This window comes from Sarcophilus harrisii, chromosome 1, assembly GCF_902635505.1.
Source record: "Sarcophilus harrisii chromosome 1, mSarHar1.11, whole genome shotgun sequence".
In the NCBI taxonomy this organism is placed as follows: domain Eukaryota; kingdom Metazoa; phylum Chordata; class Mammalia; order Dasyuromorphia; family Dasyuridae; genus Sarcophilus; species Sarcophilus harrisii.
This window is the reverse complement of record NC_045426.1, coordinates 150,429,071-150,448,176: the sequence shown is the minus strand read 5'-3', so window position 1 is coordinate 150,448,176 and position 19,106 is coordinate 150,429,071. Positions and strand designations below refer to the sequence as shown.

Genomic DNA, 19,106 nt, shown 5'->3' with positions numbered 1-19,106 from the left:
CACATCTTGCCTCCTACATAAAATCTTTCCTGACCACTTCAGTTCACAATTATTTCTTACTTTTTCAAAATTCTATAGCACATACCTTCTATTCTGCTCTTTGGCTCTGATTATAGAATACTATTTATTATTATAAAATATTATAATGTATTATATTACATTTTAATGTAGGAGTCTGTTGGAGCAAGTTTCCAAGAGTCAATTGTTAAATTTTCAACATGAGCATTCAAATTTGGAAATTGGTAAGTGGTACAAATCAGGGCTTAATTTGTTGTTTTGTTAGTTGTCTAGGCTTAAAGAAAAGTGATTGACAAAAATGTTAATAGAGCAGACTAAACTTGAAATCATAGGAATGGGGAGGGGGGCTGATGGGAGAAGGCTGTTTGTTAAGTATTTACCAGCATACCCCTGATTAGATATAGGTACCTAAATGTATATGTAGCATCCAGACCTAGCCATCAAGCAGGTACCCTTGGGATAAGAATGAATCTGTCTTTTAACTTCTATGAGATTTCTGGGTGTTAAGTTGTATCTTCAAACCATTTCAGAGACTTCATCCAATGAAATATCCAAGGAACAAATGTAAATCAAGAGATTAGGCTGATAGTAAATAACTTTGGCTACAAGAACCTCTCTGCATTTCACATTCCTACCTTTATTGTTCATAGCTCTTAGTAACAAAAATTGCTGGCTGTTAGAAGGAAGCAATGAATAAAGAGTCAGGTCTGGAATCAGGAAGACTCATCTTCTTCAGTTTGAATCTGCCTCAGGACACTTAATAGCTATGTGACCTAGGCAAGTCACTCAACCCTTTTTGCTTCAGTTTCCTCATCTGTAAATGGGTTGGAAGAAGAAAATGGCAAATCACTCCAGGATCTTTGACATGAGAACCCCAAAAGAGGTCACCAAGAGTTGTACATGACTGAAAAATGATTACAAACAACAAAAAAGACAGAAGGAACTATGTCTTATGATCCTTTATATCTCCCATAGCACTCATATTTGGTATTTTATATACTATTAAAAATACTCAGTATCTTCATACTGAGCACATATTCTTATTTATTAACAAATATTGTAGAAGACATTAAGTACTTTAGGGAATACAATGAGGATTAAGTCTTGGTCTCTGTTCTCAAATGGTCTATAATTTGGGGATAAATAAGATAGAACAGATAAAAGAAGAACACAAATAATAGTGTGTAAGTGATATAAATAAATATTGCAGTTCAAAAGGGAAGGGAATAAAATCACTTTTGGATTAAGGTGATCATTAAATGTTTCAGTAAATATTTAACATAGAAATATTTTGTAATATATTTAAAACAAATGATTCAATAAGCTCAAATATTACACACATCTAAAATAAGCACTCTTTTTTCCTTTTAAACATATTTCCACATTAATTGTGTTGTGAAAATAGTATGAAGACAAAAGGGAAAAACCATGAGAAAGAAAAAACAACAGATAATGTGCTTTGATTTGCATTCAGATTCCATAGTTCTGTCTGGATGTGGATAGCATTTTCCATCATGAGTTGTTTGGAGATGTCTAATTTCAATGTATTGCTGAGGAGAACAAAGTCTATCAAAGCTGATCAGTGTTGCTATTATTGGTTCTGCTCACTTTACTTAACATCAATTCATGTAAATCTTAACTGTTTTTTTTTTCTGAAATCTGGGTAGTCATCATTTCTTTATAGAACAAAAGTATTCCATTATATTTATATACCACAACTTGTTCACCCATCTCCCAATTGATGGGTATCCCCTCGATTTTCAATTATTTGCCACCACAAAGAGTTCTCCCTGTCCATTTATATTTTTTATGATCTCTTTGGGAAACCTAGTAGTGGTATTGCTGTATGAAAGGGATAAAATAAAGCACTTTTATAGATATTTGAACAATCATTTAAATATAAACTTTCCATAGATTTGTTGATTGATTAATGAGAACCAGAGAAACCAGATGTTTAGAAGAAAGAACACCAAAAATCTCAGCTTTTTTCCTCCAAACTTGCCTTTTAACACCTCACACTTGAAACAGTAACAACTGAGAGGCTTCAGGATTGGAAGAGAAGATGTCTGTATTCAGAACATGTAGACCATATTATAAATAAGATGATGGCTTAAGCATGTATGGGGAGTCAATTTTGTAAGCTTAGTCCAATGCCTTAGCCAAGAGGAGGATTTTCTTTTATACTTTAATTATAGATCTTTTTTCCCTCTTCATATGTAATTTTTCTTTTGCTATTACTCAAAAATCAGTGTAACCATTAGTATTGCAGCCAAAAGGAATAATTTAGTCATTAGTCTTGGTTTGGATATCTCTGATATTCCACAAAGCCAATCATATTTCCTCCCATTTCTGAGCTAAAATAAATTGGCTCAGGAATTTTTGAAGTTCTTCCTGGACTCCTTTAAGAACTATTATGTTTCATTGTTTTTGTTGCACCTTGTAGAAATATGATCCTTAGACTTCATCATTTTGAGGCTGGCCTTTTAGTATTTGGCTAACTGTTTTTTGCCTGACGGGTGCTACAGGGAAGTGTTAATAGATTTCTTTGTGCTAGTTTTTAGTCCAAGGTAATGAGACTCGTGCAATAGATTGTAAAATAGGATAACTTTGACAGTCCCAACAAAAGTTTAATTTATGTTGTTAGATGCTAGTTCTAACATCTGTCCTAAAAACTCACTTGTCCAAAATTTCATTTATTGATCTTTCATTTAAAATTTTAACGAGAGATATTAGGAAAATTTTTCTCAGATAACCTACAAATATTAGATGTTCTTTTCAGAGACAGGTAAAAAAATGCCGTTTCATTAATCACTTCCCTTTCTTTATCTCATCCTTTTCTAAATCTGTTGCAGCTCTTTGAGATGCATTTTAAAAAATAATATCCACCTTTTATTTCACCCTGTGATATCACTCATATACAAACTTCATTGTAAATTAAAAAACTTCTAAACTAATTTCTGCAGTTATTCTAAAAATGGAGTCTTTAAATTGCTTATCTCTTTCCTTCCTCCCTCCCTCCCTTCCTCTCTCCCTTCTTCCCTTTCTTCTTTCCTTCCTTCCTCCCTTCCTCCCTCCCTCTCTTCCTCCCTTCCTTTCTTCCCTCCCTCCCTTCCTCCTTTTTTCTCTCTCCCTCCCTTCCTCCCCCTCCTTTCCTTCCTTCCTTCCTTCTTTCCTTCTTTCATTCCCTCCCTTTCTCTCTCCCTCCCTTCTTTCTTTCATTCCCTCCCTTTCTCCTTCTCTCCCTCCATGTCTCTTTCATGTGGAAATTACTATGTGTAAATATTGAACTTTTTGACTTTTTTTTTAGTGCATCATTGGTAATGATCTATAGCTAAGCCACTAGGAAAGAATTTTAAACAACAAAGTCTTATTATCTTTAGTTCCTTCTTGGGAAGGTATGGGCCAATAGATAGATACCATAGAATCAAAAAACTTAAAGGTGGTGAAGACCTTAGAAATCCTTGAATCTAATAGCCTTATTTTGGAGGTAAAGTAACAGGCTCAAGGAAAGAAAGGGGTTTGATAAGGTTTTATATAGTTAGTTCTTGACAGAGCTGTTACTAGAACTTGGGTCTTTTCCTCCCAGGTCTCTGATTTTTATACTATATCACATTTCCTTTTTTCTGGGAAGAGATGTTGCCTAATCCAAACATGGAGTAGGATACAGAGAATGATTGAGGTGGTAGGCAGGGGGTGATGGAGGTGAGGGAGAAATGAAGAATGGAATTACTAGTTTTTCCAAATCATAGTCAGATTCAGCGGAAATACTTGAAGGTTTACCATTGCTCTAGATTCCCTTTATATTCAATATTCTTTCCAGTTTTTGATTACCTTCAAAGTTATGAGCTAATTAGGATTTTTAGTTAGGTTAGAGATATGCTTTCTTTTTCCATGTCCTGTTAGGGAAAGAGTTAAGAACTAGACTATGATTTTAAAGATAAGGAACTTTTGGGATGAATTTCCTCCATCAATTCAAGTTTATGCCTTCTCACAACTTTAAGCCTTAGATATCTATTTAGCACACTAAATAATTAGCTGACTTATCCAGGGTGACACAGTTAGACATGTGTTAAATGTGGGTTTTAGACTTTGGTCCTTAAGGGCTTTAAGCTCTGCCTACTACTCTATTGACTGTTTGTCATCCTGCAAATACTTTAAAATTTGAAATTCAGATGGTTGTTTAAGGTGTTTTTTTGTCATTGTGTTTTTCCCCTCTGTTAAGGTGAATGTTTTCTCTATATCTGATGCAGGAACAATCTATTCAATGATGTTAATTGATAATGTGCTTGGACATACACATATCATTACTTGACTGAGACCTTATTTATCAATTGAAATAGGAAATTTCTTTGTAAATTCCTTTGAGGAACAGTTGATGGAATCATTGTGAGAATCTTTTTCTCCTAATAACTGAAACACTTAGATAATTTTCTCTCCTATTTTAGGTTTCCTCCTTCTTCACCCCTGAAACCATACCCAAAGAGATCTCCCTATAAAGCAAGTGTTGTCAAATTCCCAGACTGGGCTGATCAACCACCAGATACTACCCAAGAAAACATACCTGTCAGGCCTATTGTTATGGTAAGTATAATGACAGAAAGTTGGGGAATAGTTGCCATGGCAAATAGTATTGACTCACCTGACCAAATCCCATTTCTCCCACCCATCTTCATTCTGTTGATGCTATATCATTCATCTAAATACATTCTGGAACTAAGTCCATTCCAGTAGTAGAAGAGCCAGCTGTGAGGAGCTTTCTAATGCATGTTCTAATATTGGCACAAAAATATAGTGGAGATGTGGCTTTTTTTTTTCTTTTTGAATGGAGTTTGAATGGAACTCAATGAAGAATGGAACTATAATTTTTCTAAATTACAGTCAGATTCTGTGAAAATACTTGAGTTCAGGATAAAGCTCCATTGATCCTCCATTGATTCTTATCTCTTTTTATTTTATGATCTATAACATCTTTCATTCCTTTTTTTCCTACTTTTACTCATCACTTGTCTTTAGCTTCTTTGTCATCAGTGAAGAGAGAACAGACTAGAAGAGGGAATTTGTGGAGTAGAAAAATCCAATGAACAGTAGTGGGTTTTGCCAGGGGTAGAAATTACCTAGGCTCTTAGCTGTTTTCTCTACTGTTTCTCTACTGTTAAATTTCTTCAGTGGGAGGTTATTGAAAATGATTTAATTTAGAACTGAAAAATGGAACATGGTGAGTTTTAAAATAATAATAGTTAACATTTATATTGTACTACAAAATCCTTTATTATATAGTATCTCATGTGATTCTCACATTAACCCTGAGAGGTATATGCTATTATGTCCATTTACAAATGAGGAAACTGAGGCTGAGAAAGCTTAAGTGAATTGCCTAAGCTCATAATATTATAATTGTTTGAGACAGGATTCTAACTCAAGTTTTCTTGACCCTTAAGTTAATGCTTTGTCCACTGTACCACCCATCTTACTTGAGAATTAACATACACACATGTATGTATGCATATACTTATGTATGTATGCATGTATACTAGCCTATTTTTAAATCAGGCTTATATTATAACATCTATGGTTTTAAGGAAATGAAGAAATCTTTGATCTTTTTATAATGAGATGTTTATCATAATTGCAAAAGTTTTTTTCTTTTAATCAATCAGTCAAGAGATATTTTTTTAGACTACTGTGCTAAATGCTGGGGATAGATAAAAACTTTACTTTTAAGTTCATGAAGACAATACCAAGAGAGTACAAAATCCAGCAAGTTCTCAGAAGGCTTAAAGTACAGGTCCAATGCTGGACTATATGTCACCAAGGACCTCCCAATTGAATTTAGAGAAGTTAATCACTAAGAACTTGACCACCAAGTGATGAATTTTCATTAATCCTAACGCATGAAGATTGTTTAAAGCAATAGAATGATCCTGAATGGAGTTCTTGTACTAGTGATCTTATAGAATTTTTGAAATATGGAAGTATAACATTGGGTCTACTTCAGTGTTCTGGGGCCTTTTTATTTCTTATTTACTTTAATTTTTAGTTTATAAAATAAAGAAAGCATTTCTATAAACATAGTATAATTAAAATATGATTGCATGCAAAACTGCAACTTGTTTTTCCTTTTAAATATACAACAGTTATAATGTAAATTTCTTTTTTTTTTTCTTTTTTTTCTTCCCTCTCTTCCCCTCATCCCAGAAATGGTCACCATTAGATACAAATATTATATCTGCATATCTATATAGATATAAAATTGTTTTATACTTCTATTTATCAGGTTTTTTTCCCTGGATTTAAATAGCATCATTCTTCATATAGTCAAAATAACTTAATTGGTCGAAGTCATTCTTAAAACAATATTGCTGTTACTGTATATGATGTTCTCTTGGTTATGCTTATTTTGCTCTTTCCATTTTTTTTCCTTTTTTTTATTTGAAAAAAAAAAACAGTAAGAAAAAAAGGAAGACAGAAAAGGGATACAAAACAAAATAATGCAAAACAAAAGAACATATCATGTGTCCAGCAGAACATCAGGGAAGTTTCAAAATATATAATAACAAATTATCAGATCAAGAAAAAATATATATTAATAGAAGAAATTATATTCATAAATTACCATTTTTTTCTCTACTTCGTTATAAATTATTCTTTGGTTCTCTGCTACTCACCATATTTACTTTATTCTTTTTTTCCCCTTTCATCCCTACCCCATTCCCAAGCAAGCTGTATTTAAGAAAATATATATTTATGTACAAATGCATAGATACATAGATACATACACATTACTCACACCTAGACCCACCTCACATACACACACATGCTTTTCCTGTCTTTGCTCCCTCTTAAATTAAATTCTGCTTCATAACTTGCATTGCTCTAATTTAACTTCCCCCCCACTCAAGGATACCTCCCTTATCTTTTCCCCTTACCTTTTGTTTCCCCCTCTATCCATCCTTCCCCCTTTATTTTTTTTTTATAGATTTTGGATAATGTTATATTCTTCATGATATATGTGTAGTTACCTATTGAACCCATTTCTGTTTCAGAATTACGAGCTTTCCTCCCCACTCTGATATCTCTGTGTCTATTCTTCTTCTGCACCTCATGATTCTTATTTTTACCGTAACTCTGCCAATGTTTCTTTTGAGCTATCCTATTGTGAAACACACACACACACACACACACATATATGTGTGTGTGTGTGTGTGTGTATACATATACATATTAAAACAAACATAATTTGTCCATGTTCAGTTTGTCCATGCTGTTTTTTAAAATTGTTCTTTCATATTGGCTCTTATTTGTTAAATTATCTGTTAAGTTCAGATTTGATTGATAGAAAGTTCTGAAAATCTGCAAGTTTATTGAATGTCCATTTTTTTTCTCTTTCAAGATTATAGATAATTTTGCTAGATATGACATTTTTGGCTGCAGGCCTAATTCTTTTGATTGTTGATTGATATGATTACAGCACCTGAGATCTTTAACTATAGTGGCTGATAAGTTTTATACAATTCTAATTGTAGCTCCAGCATATTTGAATTATTTTTTTCTTGTTTCTTGCAAAATCTTCTCTTTTTGGTAATCATATTCCTATGTGTTTTCCATATAGAATCTCTTTGAGGTGGAGATCGGTGGATTATTTTTCTTCTTCTCATGTTCTGTCATTCCAGGACAATTTTTTTGGATTATGTCCTGCATTATTATGTTAAGATTGTCTTTTTGGTCAGAACTTTCTGGCAGTTCAATTATTCTTATATTTCCTCTTCTTGATCTGTTCTCCAGATCTGTTATTTTTCTTATGAGATATTTCACTTTCTATTCAATTTTCTCATTTTTTACAATCTGTTTTGTTATTTGTTGGTCTCTCATACCTTCACTGTCTTCCCTTTGCCCAATTCTAATTTTCAAAGCCTTATTTTCTTCTTTGAGACTACATACCTCTTTTTCTAGCTGATTAACTTTTTTTTTCATAATCTAATTGTCTTTCTTGGATGGTTTTAATTTTTTCCTTTAGTTTTTCCTTAATGTCTCTTATTTGAGTTTTGAATTCTTTTTTGAGCTCTTTTATAAATTGTCTCTTGGCAAGGAGCCATTTCATATTACTCTTTGGGGTAGAAGGTTGTTTTTTTGTTTTTGTTTTTGTTTTTTGTTTGTTTGTTTGTTTTTCTTTTTACCAAGTTGTTCTTCTCTGAAGATAAAGACCAGTATTTATCTTCCACAGTATGTTTCAATGGTGGGGTTCTTTCTTCTTTGCTGGTTAATTTTTTTTAAAATAAGAGATATTAGTGTAAACACTCTAATTGTGGAATGGGGGGATGGCACCTCAAGCTTCCTTTCAGCTCTCCCCTCTGACCAGTAACCCCAAACCATGATCTCCACTACCTTTCTCCAAGTACCCACAGCCAGCAGTGTCCTGCCCCGCTGCTTCTGCACTTACCAGTTCCTTCTGGCCCAGGGCTGGGCCCAGCATTCCCAGTCCAGATTCAAGATTCACTCAGTCTTCTCAGACTCAGACCCCTACTCCACAAACAGTCCAGGAAGTAAAAGTCTCTATGTTCCTGCTGAGACTCCAGCCACACCCAGCCAGTCCCAGGGGTTTCCACTAGATGTTTCTGCAGAGCCAGCTGAGAGGTGTGTATATTTCAGACAGGTTATAACCCCAGCCTGGGGCCTTTCTTCAGGTCTTTTCAGGTTGTATGAGGACCCCTGTTCTGCCCTGTCTTCTTGATTTTTCACCAGTCTATGTTCACCTTGAGGTGCAAATTTGTTCTATTAGTGAGAGAAATTGGGAGAGCATGAAATTTACCAATTTATTCTGCCATCTTCCCAGAATCCTCCCCTGAGTCTTTCCATGTTTTTCCAAGATCATTGAGTTCCTCATTTCTTATAGCCTTTTTCAAGTTCTTCCTATTTTTAAGGTCACTCACTTTGCCAGCAGATGATTACATGCAATATTTAGGGAGGAGAGATTTTTTTTAAAAACCCACAAAAATTTTTCTTTCTGTAGGTTCTAGATAATAGACATAAAAAAATACTTAAAAAGATCATGGAGAAACATTAGCAAAGCTAACATATTTTTCTTTGTTGTAGGTTGGCTGGCTTGTATGTTTTGGGAAAAAAATCATATTTAGTAACTAAGTTCTATTGATTAACCTCCTTTTCAGCCCTGTTTCTCTCTGTAAATAAAAATTTATTCATTCTTTGAACAGTTACTTATTAAGCATAGCATTGTGCTGAGGAAATGCAGTATAAATGATGTATTACCTGCTCTCAAAATGTTTATAATTTAATCAATTTGGGGAAATAAGTTATATTGACATGAAAAATTTAATTTCACTCTGTGCTTTTTAAAGTATTGAATGATACAGGTAATGGATAGTACAGAATTCTAGGGGAGAAAGAGAGAACCTTTTCACTAAAAGTATATGGCAGGGTGGGATTTGCATAGAAGAGTTAAGATTGAGCTGGTTCTTGAATTTTGAAGAAGAGAAAGAATTTAGATCAAGAGTTCAAGAAAGAGTGATACAAGTAAATATGACTTGGGAATTATGATAGTGATAGAGTGCAGTTTTGTGTTGGAGAAGAGTCAGATAGAAAAGGTTGAAAGTTAGGTCAGGTCTAGATTTTGGAAGGCTTTGAAAACCTGATTAGAATTTGGGATGCTGTTCCATTAAGTCAGCCTTGCATTCCTATGGCTCTGTCCCTTTGTTGAAACTATTTTCATGGCCCAAACCATTCCCTCACTTTCATCTCTACATGACATTTTTCTTTTTTTTCTTTTTTTTTTTTTCTTAATAGCCTTTTATTTACAGGTTATATGCATGGGTAACTTTAACAACTGCCAAACCTTTTGTTCCAATTTTTCACCTCTTACCCCCCACCCCCTCCCCTAGATGGCAGGATGACCAGTAGATGTTAAATACATTAAAATATAAATTAGACACACAATAAGTATACATGACCAAAACATTATTTTGCTGTATAAAAAGAATCAGACTACATGACATTTTTCTACCCATGTTTCAAGATCCAGCTCAAATGCCACCTTCTATATGAAGCCTTTTATCTTCTTCCAGCTGTAAATGATCACCTCCCTTCTCGATTTCTTAACATTTTGTATTATTCTTTGTGAAGACCGCGTATTTTAAAATCAGCCGGAGTCAGGAATTCAGTTTAGGGGAAAATCGTCAGTCTTTATTCTCAGTGAAGAAAGATCGGAGGTGGAAGAGAATGGGCAATAGCAATGTGTGTAGCTGAGTCAAGAAGCTAGCTAGACCAGCAGCCACACGACCAGCAGCTACGAGCATAGAACCCAGGCCCAATCTCCCCCAGCTTCTCTTCCTGTCTCTCTCTCTGCCTCCACCCACCAAAATCGTCATTTCCTATACAACACATCAGGACTTGCACAGAGAATGGGCAGGGACCATTCTTTATCCAGTCATGTATATTAATAGAGTATAGCCCAATTACTATTTAGCCTCACTTGGGACCTCAGTGCATCAACTCAAGCCTCAGCCCATTACAATTCTTATTAAATAAATAAATTCACATTAAATTAGTACTATTCTAATTTGAATTATATGTATACTTCATCACTAATACAAGTTACACTATTTAGATGTCTCACTGGGTCTGTGATCTCATGTGTGTGAGCATTCCCTCCAACAAATTATAGCCTGTTCATGTTCAATCATAAATTTTTTTGCAAGGTATCTACCTAGTGTTCTGAGGGACTTCCTAAAGATATTTTGTCTATAGATCAAGGGGGAATTTTAAATTATTTCAAGTTTTCCTCTTGTGGATCACAAATTTTGAAGATACAGTGAATGATCATTTCTCTTCAAGGCTCCCATCATTTTCATCCTAATACCAATGTTTCCCTCTTGTTGAGAACAAATTCAGACTAGATAGTACTGGTTGCTTAAGCTTTGAAAGGATGAAATTATAATTGAGATCAATCAGTTTAGAATAGACTGAAGTTAATGAGGAATGTGAAAAAAAAAAAAAAAAAAGGCTGTTGCCTAGAGTGATTTTTGATTGATACTGATAAGAGGCATAATGGATAGATAGGGCATTAGCCCTGGAGTCAGGAAGACTTGATTTTTAATACTGTCCCCAGCACTTTCTTGAGTTCAAATCCAGCCTTAGACACTCACTAGCTGTGTGACCCTGGACAAGATACTTAATCCTGTTTGCCTTAGTTTTCTCATTTGTGAAATGAGCTGGAGAAGCAAATGGCAAATCACTCCAACATCTGCTAAGGAAACTCCAAATGGAGTCATGAAGTGACTGATATGATTGAACAACAAATGGATTGATGAGAGTCATTATCTAGGGCACACATTATAAATTTCTCATCTACATTATCCCCATTGTCCAACAGTAAGTGAAGTTCTGCAGTACATTCTCTCTATGAATATTAAAATCAAGTTTCTGAAAAATTAAGAGAGAAAGCAAAACTTGATAGATGTGCCCACATAGAAGAGAAATTTAGTTAAGGTGTCATGAGTAGAGTTGGAATCAAGTCATAATAAGAGTTAATATCCCATTTTTCAAGAATATAAAGTATCATATGATGTTATTTTATCATATATCATTATCAAATGTAACAATGAAATTCTTTTTTTCCTATTTGCCAATAGCAAGTCTTTAAGTAATTTTATTTCTGATTCTTTTATTTCAAATTTTGTGATAATTTTGATGCAGTTCACCTGTTTTGCTGTCTTGGAATTCTCTTTGTGGAATTGTTATTCCCTCTGTTTTTTCAGAAAAGAACTCAATGCATCACTTAATCTAGCAAGGCAGTCAAGCCTGGGACCACCTCTCATTTAATTAAATCTAGGCACTTGTTTCTATCTTCTATCTATCTAGGTAATCACATGCATAATCCTTGAAAAAAATGATAAACTTATATATTTTTTAAACTACCATTTCATTAATTTGAACAGGTTTGCTCAATTCCAAATGCTTCAAAAGAGAAGCATTTATCTAAGAGAAAAGAATGCTATCTATAATCAGCCCACTCAATATTAAGTACTTACCCATGTAGTTTACAGGAATTGTAGAATCCCTGTTCATTGTTATGACCCACATATCTAAACAATCTGTATAGTACTATAATCATCATCACAATCCCCTACCCTTACATTTGGATTTTCAGGTTAGTTAGTATTTACTTATATCTATTCCTTTGAAATCAAGTTTAGATTTGAACCTAGTCACAGAACTTAATTTTCAGTAAAATAATTCCATTTTTATATTGAAATATTTTATATTAACTTTTTTCTTTTTGGGGGGTGATGGTATTGCGATAAGTAGAATTCTGAATCGTGGTACAAGCGTCACAGTATCGCAATTGGAGAAGTACCCGCCTGCCGCCTTGTCTATCGAAGACAGCTGACAGAGGCCAATGTAGAAGAGATATGGAAGTCTATGACATTATCACAGTAAGTCTAAATTTGGCTCTCTCTAAATGTGGCTATTGATTAAAATGTTCAGGAACATCCCTCTGCTCTAATTGCTACACAGATTTGCCGGTGGTTTATTTTCTGCAGTTGGAAAATTAAATCCATATTGTTTATACTAATTAGATGTGTTTACTATTAGGCTTTAGTTTCAACTTTTGTTTGCTCTCTTTTGCTACTATGATACATAGAGAAAAGATTTCACTGAAACTTGGGAGTTTTCCATTTTCCATTCATATACCATTTTTTAAATTTTTGCATGATGGTTAAGATCAGGGAGCTTTTCTAAGCCCAGAGAATTCCGTACACTTGCCAATAACAGTTAAGTGTTTAGCTTAATGAGGCAGGGAATGGAAAATCTGGTCTCCTTTTCATATGAAATACTGTAGGTAATGAAAGTTAATATTATGAGTAGAACAGCATTTTCCTTTCCCAGAAAAAAAAAAAAAATACTTGTGGCTGTTTCTAATCACTGACTAAGCTGGCTCATCTGTAGTTTTCATATCTTTACTTTTAAAGTGATGTCTTTGGCATTCATGGATTTATATTACCATAATGATGAAGCATGAGCATGTTAATAGCTAAAGAATATCTTTTAAGTCAGTCTCCACCCTATCTGTCTCTGCCCTCCTTTCCTCATGAAATCACAGAGGTAATAAATATACAAGGAATATATTATAGAGATTGATTTTGCATCATGTTAGATTTTGAGACATTTTTTCATGTTTTTTTTTAAAAAATTAAGCAATTATAAATGATTTTTTAACAGCTTACAGAAAATCCTTGAACTGGACTCCCTGGACGAAGTTTTGGATCCCAAGCTTGTCAACTCAAAGTTCATCATCCACAATGTGTACAGTGTTAGTAAGCAGGGAGTTGTCATCCTCACGGATAAATCAAGTGAGCACAGAGTAATGCTTTGTTTTAGAATTACTGTTTTAGTAGCATGGTACTATATCAATTCTGATAACTTAAACTCTTGTTACTCAAACAGAAGGTGGAGCAGGGGTTAGAATCCTGCCTTTGACACCTGTTCATTTGGTTTATTTGTGTTTGACTCTGCGGTCCCAGTTAAGTGTTTCTTGGCAAAGATTTTATAGTGGTTTACCCCTTCCTTCTTCAGTTCATTTTATAGATGAGGAAACTGAGGCAAACAGGGTTACATGACTTATCCAGGATTGCACAGTTAGTAAGGGTCTGAGGCCACATTTGAATCCAGGTCTTAGCACTCTATCCACTATCCCATCTAGCTGACTCTCATCTCAGATTTCTCATCTCTAAAATGGCAATAATAATAGCACCTATCTCAAAAGATTGCTGTGAAATTTAAATAAGATAAAATGCCTTGCATGAAACCTTAAACAATATAATAATACTACAGATAATAACATCTGGTATATATTGTGTTATGGCATAATGATAGCTAACATTTATATACAAATTAGCTATCAATATTCTATATAAAGGGGGAGCCTTCTCTAATTTCCTTTTTATTTTCCTAGTTAAAAATTCATTCTAACCCTAATTATTCTCTCTCTTCTTTTCCTATTGTACTTCAAATCTTTCTACTTGTTTGTTCTTTAAATCTAGAAAATGCTCTAAGGAAGAGTAACAAACTTCTGACATCAAAGCTTATATTTTTGCAAATAGTTTAGATCTGGCCTAAACTCATTGTTTGAAGGTTGTCCTCATTGGGGTCCTTGAGGTGGCCAAATTTGAGAACCTTTAGGGAGTTCAGGTCAATATTTAGTTTGTCAGTTTCCTTCTGAAGTCATGGAGGTTGCCCTGAAATTTCACTAAAATAGATTTGAACCCTAATGTATTCTTTTCACTGGACCAGAGATAAACTCATCTTGGTTTAGACACAGTCATGAGTTCAAATTCTCCCTGTTAACCTTAAGTGGGATGGAATATTTCTTGCTGGGGTTTTGTTAAATACTATTAAATTCACAATAAGAAGCTCCTGCTCAGCTGATAGAGCTAGATTGAAAGTAATTTCATAGCAGTAATAGGGGAGTGTGAGATTGTGTAGGCTATATCTTCTGTTAGGATGTCAGGGTACCTTTCAGGAACCTTCTTTTCCCCAACATCTTCTTTCTATAGCAGGAGAATACTGGGGAAAGAGGAAAAAAAATTGTAATTGAGTAGTGTTTTCATAAAAATGGTTCAACTAATAGGGATATGAATTTAGATTTTTCTAATACTATATATCAAATGTGAAATTTGAAACATTCCCTACAACTCTTTTCCATGTCTTTCTTTAAAGGACTGCATTAAAAAAAATTATCCTAATCTTAGCAAACTTAGGCATTAGTACATATATAATAGCACAGAAAGAAAAAAAAAAGGATTGTGCATGGAAGTATAAATTCCTATTATATGCAATCAGCAGTGAATTGAGGAATGGTCTCCAGAATCAGGCAGATTATTAGAACAATAGCATTGGGCAGGGGGGCAAAAGCCAGAGGACTTTGGAATCAGATGGATTATCAGAACAGAAGCCTAAGGTCAGGGGATCCCAAAACCAACCACTGTATTTCCCTAGAAGCTATACCATATCAGTCATACTTTATTTTAATAGCTTTAATGCTTCTGTGATTATAACAACAATAATAATGATAGCAATAGTAATAATTACTGATATTAATGTAATGCTTAATATATGTTGGGCACTTTGCTAACTAAGCATTTACAATTAATTTGTTTGATTCTTACAACTCTGAGAGGTAGGTCCTATTATTATTATCCTCATTTAGGAAAGATAGGCAAACTGTCTGATGCTGTATTTGAACTTTTCTTCCTCATTCCAGACCCTGTATTTGATCTACTGTGCCATCTAAGTAATGTTAGCCTCACAGCTCCATGCACAGATAGAGACCTAAATTTGGGTTAAATAAAGGAATATTAAATAAAACTTTGCTTCTGTGATTTCAATGGTATATCAAACTCAAGGTGGGGAAATTCCTTTTACAAAGTCAGATTGTACCTTCTTTGCAACCTACAGTCAGTTAAGAGAGATCTAGAGTAGTACTTTTCAAATTTTTTGATCTCTGGACCCTTTTACACACTAAAAAATTGTTGAGGACCTGTCCCTCCCTGCTAAGAGCTTTTGGTTATATCACATATCCAGTGATATTGACCATATTAGAAATGAAAACATTTTAACATTATTATGAAAATAGTTTTGGCTTCTTAGGACCCCCTTAAAGTGCCCCTAAGACCACACTTTGAAAACTAATGGACTAAGATGTTGAGAAATTAAGTGACTTATTTGGGCTTACAACTAATCTGTAACACAAGCAGAATTTAAAATTCCTGACATCCTGACATCCTGGATTCAAAAAAGTCCAACTTTTTATGTATTCTACATCCTCCTCCTCATCTCCTCCTCCAAAAAAGCACTTTGAAAATAGAAATAGATAAATAACATTTGCATGCTGGATTTGTAGATTTTAGCATTAATTAGGTGATTTAAAGTAATCAATATCATGGCTTATTTGATGCTAAATTCTGTTATTTCCTTTTTTTTTTTTAATTTTATGAATTGCTGAAACTGCTAGAACTGACTGTACAATGTGTACTTTGCCAAAAAACTTGGGAAGTAAAATGGGTGAAGAAACTTGGGATAATTTACTTTCCAAAATGATAATTCATCAATTTATGCAAATATACTTGTACTTTCCTTTTGTAAAATGGATTGACTTTATATACTTATATTGAATTAATATAATATTAAAAAAACTCATAGTTCACAGGCAAAAGTACATAGAAATATTGAGTTCTTACCATGTGTATTCTTTAATTATTTGTCATTCACTACAATAATATTTTTCTTATTTTCTTGCAGAAGAACTTCCTCATTGGGTACTATCAGCTATGAAATGTTTAGCAAATTGTAAGTATACTTTTATTACTGGCTCTACCAATTTAGTCAATACTAAGGGCCTAAATACAAAAAACATAATTTCTATCCAGCAAACTTCTTTCTGAGAGTACCTATCACAATGTTGACATGTGTGAGTGCATGATAAATTATTGATTAATAATATTGAGACTCATCATTATCAGTTAATATTTGTTGAACTTCCTCTCTTTCTTTTTCTCTCGTCTCCCCTCCCTCCAAAATTATTGCATATTATGTAGCCAATTTAGATTTTTTTCAACACTTTAATGTGCATGGAATCCTGAACTAAATGTGGAAAACAAATAGATGAAACTGTCATTCAGTTAAATTCAGTCATTCACAATTAACTTCTTTGGGCTTGGGGAATTATTTTTAAAAGCATTCCACAAATGAAATATTATCATTTTGGGGTTTTTTTGTTTTAGCAGTATTTAGATTTGTACCATTTATAAGTTGTCTCCTCTATTTTTCTGTGAGCTTCTTGAGAGGAAAGACTGTCTTTTAAAACTTTTCTCCCCATCCCTTAACAGCATCTCTGGCACATATTATCCATTTAATAAATTTTTTATTACCAGTTTTTTGTGGTTCAGTAGTTTTTGACCATGTCCAACTCTGCTACCACAGTTTTGTTTGTTGACAAAGATGCTGGAGTGGTTTACTATTTACTTCTCTAGCTCATTTTACAGATAAGGAAATTGAGACAGAATGAAGTGTCTTGTCTAGGGTCACATAACTATGGAATGTTTGGAGTCAGATTTGAACTCAAGAAGATGAGTTCCTGTCTTCAGGCTAGGTACTCTATTCACTGTGCCATCTGGCTGCCTCAGAATGACTTTTATTATTGTTGTAGTTGTCATTTTGCTGTCGGGCTGCATTCTGATATGTAATATATTGCTTTTTCTCCTCAGTCTGTATTCCACCAATGGATCATGGCATGGAAAAGAGCCTTCTATTCTCACTGCCATCTGAGCTTAAGCTCTAGTAGGACCTACTAATCTGAAAAGGCTTTGAGTACAGACTCAATAATGAATTGTATATCTATCCCTTACCAAATTTGGAGAGGCTCATCACCAGAGAGTTGAATGCCAGATGGTTAATATTTCTTTTGGCGTTAGTATCTCACCAAATGTTTTATTAAAACTTGGAAGAATTGCAATCCACATTAGTGATGGAGGAGCCACACAGACAAAGACCGTTGTTTTGAAGTGATGTTTTGCCTGATTGGTTTGATTACTAAGAAAGTCATTCTGACTCCAAGGTCTGAGTTATGAGACTTTTAAAAATAAATTCAGCCTTTTTAACTTTACAATGAAAAATTCTGGATTTATTAAATTTTCATTTACTCTAGGCAGAGCATTATTATACTAGTTTTCAGGTAATAGATAAAACATTAATACCTTATATAACTCATGTAATTCACACAAATAGTTATAATTAAGTTAAAAATAATGTGAACATCTGAGTAGTTTCAATCACAATTCATTGTGTAGTCTGAGAGGGGAAAGGCCATTCCTTTTCAAAGTACACGAAGGCTGATTGAGAGGCCATAGGGGAGAAGACCTGTCAAAAGGCATTGAAATAATCCTGGAAGGTATTAATTAGGGCCAATTCTAGGGTGGTAGTAGTCTGAGTGGAGAGCAAAGGACTGAATTCAAGAGAGATTTTAGGAAAAGACTGAATTTATTTATTAGATTTGAGAGTTGAGAGAGAGTAAGAAATAATTCTAAGATACAAAATGATATTAATAAGAAAAAAAAAGAAGGTCATACTTTTTCAGGGCTCTAATCTATGAGAATTATTTGTAATTTGCATATACATATTGCATATAAATTGCTACTAAAGTGACACTTGAATACAATCAGCAGATCTCTACTGCTGAGAAGTCTACACTTCTTCTTTTTGAAACTATTTTATTCCCTTTTTTCTTTGTAGCTTAGAGGGCCAATGTAGAAACTCTGAAGTATTTCTCCTCTCAGTGTCTTCTCATCTATATTCATTACCCATTGCCATCTTGGACTGAGAGTTAGGAGACATGTTTAAAGCTCAATTCTATCATGAACACAGTACTTGAGTGTCTCTTTCCCCATTTAAATAGATTCCATGCTTCCATTCTGTCATTTCTTACCTTTACTAGTTCACCTGCCTTTTAGTCCTCATGTTTTCATTTTACTTCTCCCCCACTTTCTCTCCACAAAAAAAAAAAAAAAAATCATTTGCCTGTGTCACATTGCCTCAGGACCATGTTCTCTAAGTTTGAAAGAGTGCTGGTTCAAAATTTTTTCAGGTCATGCTGTGGGCTGTGCTAGGGATTCTCAGCGTTACAGAGAGATAAAAAGACAAGGTCTCGGCTGTCATTGAGCTTACAGTTTCATTGATGAAGCAAGACTTAGGTAGAGGGGAAAAAATAGAGAATAATAGGGATGACATTAGAATGTAATGTCAAAATAAAGAGTTTTTGATGAACTTCAATAGTCAGGGAAGTTGTTTTTTTAATTAAAACTTTAAATTTTCAACACCATATGCATGGATAATTTATTTTAACACTAATCCTTGCAAAACCTTTTGTTACAAATTTTTCTTCTCCTTCCTTTAACTCCTCCCTGGATGGCAAGTAATCCAATATATGTTAAACATGTTTAAAAATATATGTTAAATCAAATACATGTAAACACATTTATACAATTATGGATGCTGCACAAGAAAAATTGGGTCAAAAAGGA

General features: G+C 33.9%; 1 protein-coding gene across 1 annotated transcript in view; it reads left to right on the top strand.

Annotated features, from left to right (window-relative positions):
- The window catches only part of DEPDC1B (DEP domain containing 1B), a 122,445-nt gene that overhangs the window by 56,860 nt on the left and 46,479 nt on the right, over window positions 1-19,106 (top strand). The window contains exons 3-6 of the mRNA XM_012541050.3: window positions 4,464-4,599; window positions 12,337-12,464; window positions 13,252-13,382; window positions 16,330-16,377. Coding sequence (XP_012396504.1) covers window positions 4,464-4,599; window positions 12,337-12,464; window positions 13,252-13,382; window positions 16,330-16,377 — 443 coding nt within the window. The remainder of the gene's footprint in view (window positions 1-4,463; window positions 4,600-12,336; window positions 12,465-13,251; window positions 13,383-16,329; window positions 16,378-19,106) is intronic.